At 41.7% G+C, this 13275-nt stretch overlaps 1 protein-coding gene across 1 annotated transcript in view; it reads right to left on the bottom strand.

Annotated features, from left to right (window-relative positions):
* Positions 1–13275, bottom strand: part of abtb2b (ankyrin repeat and BTB (POZ) domain containing 2b) — a 52750-nt gene that overhangs the window by 14883 nt on the left and 24592 nt on the right. Inside the window, exon 2 of the mRNA XM_074677596.1 lies at positions 541–690. Within this exon, the coding sequence (XP_074533697.1) occupies positions 541–690 (150 nt within the window). The remainder of the gene's footprint in view (positions 1–540; positions 691–13275) is intronic.

Below are 13275 nucleotides of genomic sequence, written 5' to 3'. Positions count from 1 at the left end.
CAGAGGTCAGCCTGAAGAAACATTAACCTTCCATCATTAACATGAGACTCTCACAGGGAGATGAGAAAGGATCCAGGTGTTTTATTTCCTCTGGAAAAACAGGGCACTACACAATCATTATCACTTCACTCTCCAGAGCTTCAGCTTAGATAAACCACCCCACATCTTATTTTTAGAAGAGCCTACAGAAGACGGCTTTCACAATAAGGCACGTCTGGACTTGTCCCGAAACAAAGAGTGATGAAAGATAACTATTATCTCAGCTTGAGCTGGATTGTCTGACATAACAGCCTTATTTTGTCTGTCTTACCCAGCTGTCAAAGTTTTTTATAGATGTGTTTAAAAACATAAAATTGTCAAGAAATCAAAAAGGTACAACAATTTGTTTGAAACTTCTCTGAATAGTAACTTGTCAGCAGAAAGGAGAATGTTTTATTGCTTAGTCTTTATGCTGTAATGACAGATTTACATGATCTGTTTGAGGCTGTCAACACCACAACGATGCTCGACCACATACTGCTGTGCACTGAGTGTACTCACTGAGTTCAGAAATGCTGCCTACACAGGTAGCCAGCAGGGACTGCTCCAGTGTCCTCAGCTCCAGCTGGGCATAGGCATCCTCCCTGCTGTCCACAGACGTCTGCTGGTTCTCCGTGTAGGGACTGAAATGGGCCGGAAGAGATAAAACACCTACAGAGACACAAACGGAGAAAGAATGGTACTGATGATTAATATGACACGTTTGTGGGCAGGCAAGTCTCTGTGATTTCTGCTGCAGTCCATCCACACTATGTCCACACAAGTCCCAAAACAACTGCTGCTGCTATTTACACAGTGTACTTGTAATTCTGGTAACATGTAACCCACACCGCTGAGGCCAAACAAACACACAAGGGAACGTGAGCCTTGCTCTCAACACATTCAGGAAAATAAACAGAGAGCGTAGTGACAGCAGGCTAATACAAACAGAACCAGCACACATGGCATCAGGAGCAGGCAGAGGATGCCAAGAGTGGGACATTAAGATACTATAAGCACCATGTACAGAACAACAAGAACACAAACCAGATCCAGGGTGAATCTTAAGTCTTTACACTGCATGAGAATAACATCCATAGGGATATTTTTTACTGGCAAGAGTTAGCTCTATCCTAAAATAATCAACAATTCTTTGATTTTCTTCCGCAGGGTCCTCATCTACTATCATCCTGCTGTTTCTTGTTGTGTAACCGTTAGTCTGGAACATGAGTGGTATTTCCTCTCTGAATGGACCCTAAGGAGAGCCAGTAAGTCCAACCCAGACATCTCTTACGGTGCAAGTGTAATGATACTGTTTTTCTAAATGTGAGGTACTTCTTGTAAATATAACATCCAAAAATCTGCCAAAGTAGTACCAGTAACCTCCTTTCCATGAAATGAGATAACTGACAGAACGAATGGTAAACACCAGCGTTGTTTCTCTTATCTCGATGTCAGCAGACTGTCAGACTAATTGCCTGAGAGAAGATAACATCCTACTTATAAATACCCAGAGATGTCATCCTGCACCTCACCTCTCAGTGTTTGTTGTTTACAGCTCAAATGGATTAAAGTTATGAGAGGATTTTCAGAACACAGAGTGATACTTTCTGCTGCACTCACACCATCATAAGCTTTGGTTTTTACATTACCACATACTGCTCCAGACAAAGTGTGCTGTTAGCTACCGTTTGGCTGGTTGGTCTGTGTGAACAGCGAGCTGCCCGAAAGTTAACCTTTTCTTTGGCTTCAGAATCAGAGGTGAGCTCTCTGCCAAACCAAAGGACATGAGTGGGAGTTGATTGAAAGTATAAAAGAGACATGGAAAGATGATCAGTGCAAGTTTGTGATTTATTTACAGAGTTTAGGAGGGAAAAAATATCCTCCTCTTCTTAAACTCTTCCTCTTCTTCCAGAGGAAAGATATGAGCTACCATCCCTGAAATGACATTCCCATGTGCTTCCGGCAAATGTTGTCCTCTCATTGGAATCAGGGAGGGATGTTGAAAATAAAATAATCCCATCTTCTTCCTCTGGAGTCTGCCAACATCCTGTGATGCAGGAGGATATTAGACTTTAAAAATAACAGTGCAACTGAATCAAGCAGGTTAGAGCTGTTTTTTTTTAATGAAAACCAAAAAACTTCTTATAATGACATATTTCTTTTCTTAAATTACCTTTTTCAATGTGTAAACATACTCTCCACATGCAATGTGCACAAATCAGGTTCAGGCAAGGTTATAATAGTTTTGGATTTGTCATTACAGTTTAGTTTTAATTAGTTTTAGAGCGGGCATTCTGGTTTTTATTTAGTTTTGATTTTTGCAACAAGGCTTAGTTTTAGTTTAGTTTTAGTTTAGTTTTAGTTTTTTCATACATTATTAACCAGGTGCAGGATTCAAAAAGGTCAGAGTAAATGTTTTGTCATACTGTTTATTTTCAAGTTCAACATAGTGCTCACTGCTCAGTCAATGCTGATACTGAACTGTTGGCTGCTGCCTTAAACACATAAAATATAAACATAAATTATATAAAATAATGTTGACATAAATTACATAAAAATAATGTTAACATAAATTATTAAAAAAAAACAATATAATATGAGCTTCAATAAATAAAAACTTGGACTCTGTAACAATAAAGGCAGACTCAAATACAATAAAAACTTGGACTCTGAAGCAATTAAACTATTACAGATGCTCTGATTCATTGCTCCCCTACGTTTTGTTGCAGCACAGTGCACAGCCAGTCAGCACAGTAAACAAGCACGTCCCAGTACGTTGCTATGATGGTGCTGTACGGCACTGACAACTGCTGAAAACTGTCTAAAATTGGTTGGGAAAATGTGTCGGATTAATTTAAATCCTAAAGACTATTAATATTGTCAAAAACTATAACTAAGGACATTTTGTCTATCATTTTAGTTAGTTTTAGTTAGGTTGTGAACACAAGATACAGTTTTAGTTTACTTATCGTTTTTGTTTTCTTTTATAGTTTTTATTAGTTTGAGTTAACTGCAATGTATTTTAAGTTTTAGTTTTCCTTTTTAGTTTCGTTTTAGTTAACAATTATAACCTTGGGTTCAGGGTGACAAACTTTTGTTGTAAATCACATCTGATTATTTTCCTGCATTATGTAATGGGATGCATATTTCCTCTGGTTACTGAACTGATAAACATGAATTTCATTATTATGTAAATAAAACTTAAATAAACAGAGTACAATGGTGAGTACTGTTTGCTCTTTGAAAAGCTGCAGATGAGATTTGTGCCCTGTTTGAATACTGAAGAGACCAGTCTGCTCAAAGCACGGTCTGTAAACAACAGTTAAGACTTTGTATTATTATTGAGTTTGGCAGCACAACTTGTTAAGTTTGCTTGAACTTGTAAACATGGTTTGTTTATTTCAAACTGGGTGGGTTTTTTTGTTGTTGTTGCAGAGTTTCATGTAATGGACCTACGCAGAAATACACACACACACAGGGAAAGAAGTTAACAGAAGCCATCAAAGTCTGATCTGCAGCGTTGTGTCTGCTGCGTATGGACACAAACATAAATAAAGCAAAAGTTTCGAGACATCATGCCAGATGTACATTAACTGTGGTAAGTGGAGACACATGATATGTAGGCGGCATAAAAATAAAGTCAATCCAGAGTCACGTCAGTCCAGATCTTCGCTCCACAATTGAAAACATGTTGAGAGGTATACTGCCAAAGGGAATCCAAAGTCATACAGAAAGTGTAACTCCACCTTTTTCTCTTCCCCCCTGATTTTTTCTCTTCACCATCTGACATGTTTAATATGCGCTGACTCTCCGTTTACACACAATGGAATGGAAACGGCTGCCTCGAGCATGGCACCACTGCTACAAAAATCAAGCACGTCAAAGTACTTAGGCGTACACGAGCAGCAACACGTCCCTTTCACACAAGCACAAACACAAACTCACTCAGTCTGTGCATATAAAGTATGTTTGCTGTCTTTGATGTGGCTCCTCAGGTATTTTGGTAATTATGATGAAGGCTTTGCTTGTGCAGGTCGTAAATCATTCTTAATCAGACTCTAAGATGTCATTTAGTGCACACAAATGTTGGTTTAGGCACTGGAGATCAACATGTTGACACTCTCGAGCAGGAGTGAATCTTTCTTCAAAGCTCTTTTTTTATATTTCCACTCAGATTAACGCAGGTTTCTTATTTTACTGTGCTCACTTTTTCATGTTCTGTATACTCAAACCTGCCTCACTGTGTACACACCACTGTGTTTTATAGGCCCAATAGCTACAGCAGGAGGTGTTACATGTGCCCCTTAGAGAGACCGGTGCATGCAGATATGTGGAAGTCTCTCTGAGAGATTGTGTCTCATTAATGTGGGAGAGTGTGTGTGGAAGGATGCGAGTGTGTCGGTATCCGGCAGGTGTGTGCACGACTGAGTGTTTGTGTGTGAGCAATGATGTGAGGATTAACGTCTCACTCTCTGTGGTGTGACTCACCAAAAGCGTCACATTGACGTTATTCCTGTCTTCAGGCTTTATTATTTGCATAAAATAAATTAAATGGTTCAAAATAAAAACCTATGATGACAGAGCTGGGACACCTTCAAAAATAAAAATTACTTCTTTCTCTGAGCAGTGTGAGAACATCTGTGCAAAACTTCACACTTTTGCTTTTTAAAGACTAACCGAATGAGTCCCAGAGCTGCTTCTTTGTACTTTTCACAGGTTGAGCTCAAACCTAAATTTAGTAAAGCTAAAAATAGGCATGTCATGAATAGAGGTGAGATGTTAAATCGAATCGATGTTGCAGTATTCTTTCAAAGCTGCGGCAAATATTGGTACACTATCATTCTTTCTGTAGTTCCCACAGTCCCGCCCTGAGTGCATGCCTCACCGCTGAACCCCAGCCTGCGTCATTTAGGCTTGATGTAGGTCTGCAAGCCAACCGAAGCCTGTCCCCACCACCACCACTAACATCACGAGCACCAGCAGCGCCAGCACTTTATAAATAATTTTTCTTTGGCATGGAGAGGCCGAGGACACGACAACGAGGAGGGGGTAAGAGCGACTGAGGGGAGTGAAGCTTTGGGGAAAGGCGAGTGAGTCATGCTGAGGATGGGGAGGGTGGGGAAGACAGGAATATCTGAGACAGTGAAAAGGGTGAGGCAAGGGAAGACAAGTGGCACAAGGGATTCATTCTCCTGTGGTCATTATGGTTCCATTGCTGAGGTTGACCCTGCAAATGTCATGTGGGAATCCCAGCTACAAATCACAGCTGAGACTAACCACAGATCCCGTGGCAGTTCCAAGCTCATCCAAACTATCTCTCAAAACCATTACATCTTCCCTGAGCCAAGCAATCACTCACAATGATGTCGGACGAACTGCCATAACAAGGTCAGAAACTTTCAATAACTACTTTTTGTTGGGCTGAACGTTTTTGAATCAGTTCCCAGTTAGGCTGCCACTCTGGATTAGGGGCTTTTATAAGCCACAGCACATCGACACATTTATAATACTGCTGTCAAATCAAGTTCCAGTGTTTGAGCTGTGGGCTGCCAATAGAAATAAAAGCACAGCTGATGGACCTGCAAACTTTATCCTACATATCTTTGACATTCTGTCTTTGTTGCTTCCATTGCATTATCTCTCTGTGTCACAGGTTGTTCTGCTGCACTCTTCAGCAGCATTAAGTGTAGAGATGTGTAAATCTAAAGGACAAAACTGGCCCCAATGGCTTCCACAAATTTGGAATGTATTAAGGTTTAGGTTGAATTCTGTACCGGGCCAGAAAAAACAACCCTAAATTCTCAGACTGTGTCATAAGTGCTCACTGTCAAGTAATTACAAAACTTCACCAGACTGTTTAACTTACAAAAATATCATTCTTGGCACCATTTCTGTCCTTGATGTCACTCAATAATTTATTTGCAAGCTGGACAGAGAGCATGGGATTTGTAATTGTATGCTCATCCCACTTCTTCTGCACCTGTCCCATAAACTAGACGTGCAAAGCCCTTTTGTTGAAAAAATGCCCACTGTGAAAACTTTGAAATACATTTCCAGGTTTTGAATTTGCTTTGAAAAGACTGTTTTCACCATGACTTTGTAGAAAAATGCTGACTAAATAGATTGGGTCCCTTATAGTATGGTTGACATTAAGAAACATAACTCTGAGATCTGTGGCTTTGTAATGCTATGACTAACATTAATCTACCAGTACACGTTTACTTGTTTGTCACATTTTTTTTTTTTTTTTGTAAGCGTTTTGTTTATGCTGTTTTGTTACTTTATTTACCTACAAGTATCAAAATGTACACACAGAAATATTGTCTCTTCTCACTATCTGGCAGAGCCATGTATGACATTCATTAATTGTCTAAATTGTGTCATTGTTGACTAATGTCCTCCTTATGTTTCTGTGTGATTATTTGTCACTGTTAATAAGAAAAAACTCTAATAAAAATATAAATCATGAAAAAAGAAAAAAGACTGCTTTTACACCAAAGTTTTAACAGGTAAAGGAATTATTGCGGTACCAATACAGAAAAGTTTGAAAAAAAGACTTTACCAAAAAAACGTTTGGACATCAGCGTCATCAGCAGAGAATGATCGTCAACCTTCACCAAGCAGGAGAAAACTTGCCTTAGAACATTCTTTCACTCACGTGAGGTTATTCAATTATGACTAGCAACCAACAATAAATTGTTTCTGATGTGGTTCAGACCTTGACTGTGTCTTTGCCACACTCTTTCTCGTTACTTGGCCTGATTAAAACACATTCCTCAGAAATGATTTGACTGGGTGTGTTAGTTTTGTCTAAAGGAAAAAAAGAGTGTGAGAAAGACATAAGGACCTGATCAGTGTTGCTCCTGCTGTCTGCTCAGTAAGCTGTTCCAGAAAGTAAAGGCTCGAACACACACGCGCACAAACACCTGCCCTGTCTCTTATAACAGCCTCTTCATTCATGACAGGGTGGATGGATCAGAGACTCAGGGAAAGGGGGCTTCAAAGAGACTTCCCCTGCCCAGCAAAGGAGCTCTGATTCTGGGCCAAGAGGCTCTACACTCGCCCCTGTGTGGAGTCTGGAGGGTTTACACTCCCACAATAGTACAGTGTTTAACAGGACTGATACTGGGTGTGGGTGTTTATCACCCCCACAGTATCTAATCTCTTTTTATGTGTGTATTTCACACAACAAAAGACACACACATGCTTGAGCTTCATTTCATGTCCGTGGAATCCAGAGGCCAGATGTAATCGCTCACTCACGGGCCTGGCCTCTTGTTTTCCACACACAAAGGCTTCAAAACACCTGTTTTTCACACATCCAGCCTCACCCACTCACACCACATTCTTCTGCCTGTTTTCAGAGACGGAGTGCCACTCACAGGTCTTCTGCTGGAGCCACTGAGCACAGTTTCTGGGTTTCTGAGAGAGAACAGTAAGACTGATGAATAAACTTTCTTGTATGTTCAGGTCTCTCTGCAGAGACACAGGGAAAAGCTTTGTTTGACTACACTAACAGCACTGTTTCAGCACGCACGGATCAAAATATCCATGTTTGCTTGCTCTGGCGGGCCCTCATCAGGTTCTTTATCTAAACAAAATTCATGTTAGACAGAGAGGCATTCAGAAAGGTAAAGTGGTCTATTAGTGGATAGGGATAAAAATAATCATTCAGTTGACAAGTCAGGTAGTTTGGACTTTCAAGGACCCTCTTATATGCTGTGTGCGTTTGGGGCCAGAAGAGAAGCATTCATGAGCTCAAAGTCCTTACAGTGTGCTTCAACTCTCACTTGAACATCTGTGTGAGCACTTTGAGATGTTTCTGATACTCACACACAACCACAGACATGAGCGAATGCACACACACACACACACACACACACACACGCCTGTCAGAGTCTGATAAATCACAGACTCTGACGGACAGAGGATGTGGGGCCTGGCTGATATCCTCGACACCTCTGGTGACCTCGGGGTGCAAAGGCTGAGAGGTCAGAAGTTGCACTCAGCTGGAGCTAAAAGAGGAAGTGACCTTATCAGCTGTGTTACAGGGGGCTTCCCTGAGAGTCCCTGAGTGAGAACACCCACACACATCGTTAATCACTGCAACATGGAAAGAGAAGAACGCTCCATATTTGGGAGATGTGAAGGAGTCTTGTGTAGGGTTGAAACCGTTTTCATGTGCTTGATCTGTTGCTGACTGAGAGCAAGAGGTTTTTCTGGCAGGCTGAAGCACAAAGAAGGATAAACCAAGATTTGAAACTATAATACAAAGATATGGAAGTGTGTGTTGCAGTTGCTGCCCACAGGATGACTGCAGGACCTTTGCATCTGTCTATTGTTAGAAGTCTGTCCGCTAAATCCCAGAGTGCAAAGCCACAAAGATTAGATCTGGATCTCCATGTGAGGTATGCTGAATCTTCAAAAGGAGTGAGTGGTGTGTGTTTAGGAACGCCGGCCTTCAAGCTCTGTTACTAAACTTTGCAGTAAAGTTCATAAAATGTGTACTTTGTCCGATGACTAAATCCAGGAAGAAAACATAAATTTCCTCTTTGTGGTTTTTCAATTCTTGTTTTTGAGTGTGATAATGTAACTTCTGTAGCTGAGGCTGAGATCTGCAATGACATACCCAACACCACAAACCTCTAGCAAACACACAGTCAAATTAGGAGTGAGGCAGGACAGCTTTGGTTTCCCACAGCTCTGAAAAACGTCACCATAAGCTCCCTACACATCTAACCTAATCCTAAACATGACTTCAGCTCCCCTCCACCCTCTCCCCTGCTTTTCTCGCCCTCAATCATGTTTTATATTTTACATTCCAGACCCACTGTGGTGCCTGCGGCTATCTCCTCTTATTTTACACCCCTTGTTTCCATATGTGACTCCACGTCACTTAGTGCACAGCAAAGGGACATTATAGCTCCATCATTGGACGACTACATTTTATTTCCCTCACTGGTTTATTGTAAAGCACCCAGTCTGGAAACCCACTCTGCTGGATGAGAGGGTGGCTTTTGTTTTCTCTGAGATAGACAATGACAAATATAACACACACACACACACACACACACTGCAATAACACAACCACATAAACATCTAACCTCAAACCCGCCCCCTCGTAATGAGCGCCACTTTTGCTCTTTAGATGATGTCATAATCCAAATCTCTGCCAGGAGGTAAAATGTTTGACAAGCACAAATAGAGCAAACTGTTGTATCAGCCTTTGTTTTGCAGAACAATTCTTGTTTGTGTAATTCTTTAGAAGCCAGGCTGCCCATCAGACGGCACCGATCAAAGGCTGCCTCTTTAATTTACCAATTTCAGAAAGTGACCCCCTCTTCAAGAACAAGCCGGCCTCTTTTCAGTCTCCTGTGCCTCTTTGACCAGGCTGCAGCCCATAGTGTTACTGGTCAAAGTGTGTGTGTGTGTGTGTTTTTGCACTAATTGCTCCCATTCTGTCCGTGTGATCGGCTCATTTTCTCTCAGCTGGACCCTGCAGAGAGACAGAACAGAGGAGCAGTCAGTTTGGCTTGCAGACAGCACGCTCATTGAGGAAAGCCACACAGAGCTTCTGGAGACTGAGGGGGAGGTTTGTTTCCTTTTCATGACAGAAAACTACAGTAATATTAAAGTTTCAGGGGCCAGTTGGCTGAGAGCATCTCTCACTTTGTTTCAGTGGAGCACATGTCTAAAACATGTGACTTTCTCTAAGCGTGTGCTGTGATTGATGCTCGAAAACTACTTTACCCTCCACGCCAAACAAAGGGGAACTCTGACCATTTGGTGTTCGCCAAGACTGAGTCTTTCCACCAAGACATGATGTAGCTTTGGCGTTGAACTTTTAAACTTTGTCTCCTCTTGAGTCATATTTAAATAAATCTACAAAGGGAAGCTAAAAGTAGCAAGCAGCTAGTAGAGCAGACAGAAATAAAAGCAGGATAAAGAGACGACATGGAAGGGTTCATAACTTTATTTTTGTCCATTCATGCATCCTTCAGATCAAAGTCACCTCAAGTACTTTCCTGTGACACTAAGTGACAGGTGGACGTGACGAATGAGCCTTTCTTAGTTTCTTGAAATGACTCAAACGATCAATACGCTCCGAGACCTTCTGAGTAAAATCTAAGACTGTAACTTCTCATTAGACGTATCTGCGCCTCTCTGCTGAACACAGACACATGCAGCTCTGTTTCAGAATCACTTCAACCCCTGCCTCCATAACAAACATAAAAGCCTGTTTTGTGACTCACCAATTACTTATAAAGGAATCTAACTCTATTTCTAGCTCTCCTTCCAACTCACCTTCTTTAAAAACATTATCCTAGAGATTAAAATGGCACATTAATAATGAGCCTTTACCTCACAGCATCCAAAGACAGAGGCAGGTACTCCTCTTTCAAAAGCTAGAGGAGGTAAATCATGCTCAGAGGCTCTGAGGCGGTACAGTTCTCACAGTCCCACCAAGCGGTTTGGAAACAGAGACTTAAGAGTTTGACGTTTCAAAGCGCTGGATCCAAATTCCCTGTTGTAAATCTAAAGCAGCTTTCTGCTGATTAACATTCCGTGTTGGGCTGGGTAGAGAGCAAAACCCTGACGCAGAACAAAGTGAGTCAAAGGAAAAAAAAAAACAAGGGTGGGGGGATGGATCATGATTAGGACTGGATCTTTCAATCACTCCCTTCTTCCTGTCTCCTGCTGTTCGAGTCTTCCTGCTCCTGAAGTTGCTGGGCTGCAGTTTCACAGCAGAGTGGAAAAGACCAGAGGACAGGACAGGAAAGGAAAACCACATTCTGGGCAGCCAATGATTGCTGTTCACTCACACAGACACACGAGTGTGTTGTACAGCATGTTTGTGAAAGTCTTTCAGAAACTTAGAAATACTGGTTCAGCACGGTGGATCTAATGGAGAATTCACCAAAGTGACAGTTCTGAAAATGTGCTTAAATTTCCTGAAGTGAGAAACAGATTGGCTCCTGTGAGTGTTGATTACTGGCTGAGGATTTCATATAGTGCTGGGTTGTTCAAATAAAATGTAATCTCAATCTTAACTCTAAACAGCTGTGGTATATAAGCAACATTTGATCCTGATATTGATGAGGGGAGTAGAGGTCTCTGCACGGTATCATAAAGTAGAACCACTTTCAGGAGCTTCAATGCAAACTTGCTTGAGTTAATGCATTAGGTTACCTTCCATTACTGTCTACAGAGGCTTAGTTTAAGTGATTCACAACCTGCGCAGTCAGCTCAATAAACAAAGGAGGCTGCTTTTACTCCTGCACAGAGAAAAGTATTTGTAAAGTATTGTTGCATTAAAGTTTGTACTGCTGTCTTGCTCCAATTAACTGTGCATTAGGGCAGCACAGCTTGCACTCACCGGCTCATTCGCTCCCATTATAACCTGACGCAGAGAAGAGCAACAGGGAGGATGAGTCTGCAGCATTTCATCAGCATCACGACTCAGCAGAGTTTGACAGCAGTGGACAGAGCGGAGCTTTGTTCAGAGAGGTTTCACAGTTCTTTTGTCTGCTGTAATGAGCGGGGTGGGTCCATTTACATCTGCCTCACTCAACTGTTGTCCCAACCACTGCTGACAACAACTGTCCCCACTGTGGCAGACAGAGGAGAGGTGAGAGTTCAGCGCAGAGAGGGGACGTATGTCAGTCATAACACTGGGTGGTTAAAGTGGGTAAAGCACCATTTCATACAATTAGTCAAGAAATCAATGCCACTGCTCGAACACGTCTGAGAGCAACACTCCAAGCTGTAAATCATTGGACCACCCAACCTCAGAGATACACCATGACGCTCTGATGAATGTGTGTGCTGCAGTCTGACCACACAGATACCACCACAGATTTAAAAATTGGTATGCATCATTCAGCCAGAAGCACAAGTCGTGTGTGTGGCCTACACTGAGCATAGATAGCTGCTGGAAGTATTCAGTGTGTGTGTGTGACCTGGGTGTGGTAGAGACCTTTGGGCGTGTCAGAATGTCCACCTCTTCAGCAAAAGGCAGTAAACCACCTTTAACCAGACCAGTCACCTCATTCAACTGGCTATATGACCCATCTGACATCCAGTAAGGTTTACAACCGACCCCTGACCCTCACACACAGCCTGAACACACCCCTCGCACACACACTTAACACACAGGGAGGGTCCACGCTGCTAAAAACGGGTTTCCTCTCATGCATTTATGTCACCTTTTGACCCAAAATCTTCACACACACAAAGCAGCCACTTACATACACAGTATCACACACTCACGTCACCCCCCTACCCGTGTGCCCATGAGCTAACAGGAGGCCATGTGGTGGTCAGCTCTATGGGGCTCACTAAAAGTCAAACAAAGCCTTATTGTGTGCATGTCATCATTTCACAAAAGCACTTAACACACGTACTTAGACACCTACAGTTACAATGGTGCTGGACCTGAGGGCTGGGTCCTCCCCACAAACACAAATGAAAAGAAACACAAATGAAAAGAAACACAAATGTCCAAACCTGCTGTCAGTTCAACTTTTCACCACTCTCTTTTTCCTTTTTCTAAACACTTTGTTTTTCTTAACTATCATGTCTCAAATGAATTCAACAATGTTACCCAGTTCAGATTTGATGGCTAAAAATGCAGCACACATCCTGATTTAACTTCTCCATTAGATAACACAGGCAGACACACACACACATGCGGTACAGTGTGTTGCCCTGAGACATACGGAGTCTTGAATGTTGTCTTTTTGATAGAAGTGCCATTCTTCTGTCTCTGTCCCCTTCCTTTTAAAAACAGGAGTCTGTCGTGTGACTGTCTCTGAACCTGACAGAGAACACTTTGTTCAGAAGGTTGAGCTAAAAAGCAAGTTAAAAACAAACACATTTAGCAAAAGAAAATGAACAAATGTAAAATGACTTAAAAAGGGACAAAAATAGGATGGTTAGGATGTTTTGGGAGAGTTTGTCTGTGAACTTAACTCAAAAAGTAACAAACAGATCTTGATGAAATTTTCAGGAAATGTTCAGAATAAGGTAAGGAAGAACTGATTACATTTTGGAGGTGTCGGGATCCTGGATCTTTTTAAAAGTATTCTTTATTATTGTGAGATAGGGCAGTTTTCACCATATGTGTATCTCCACAATAAATGGTGGGATTTCTTTGAAAAACAATACAAGACAAGGTCACGATGATTTCTGATAAATGTAAAAGTACGATCCAGATCCTGGCAATAATCGGGATACTAAGTTTCAGAATATGAA

The sequence above is a fragment of the Halichoeres trimaculatus genome, unplaced genomic scaffold (assembly GCF_033239565.1).
Source record: "Halichoeres trimaculatus isolate MK-OKI-2021-1 unplaced genomic scaffold, fHalTri1.1 fHalTri1_scaffold_10, whole genome shotgun sequence".
Lineage (NCBI taxonomy): Eukaryota > Metazoa > Chordata > Actinopteri > Labriformes > Labridae > Halichoeres > Halichoeres trimaculatus.
Note: the sequence above shows the minus strand (reverse complement) of the source record. Positions and strands in the feature narration are given on the sequence as shown.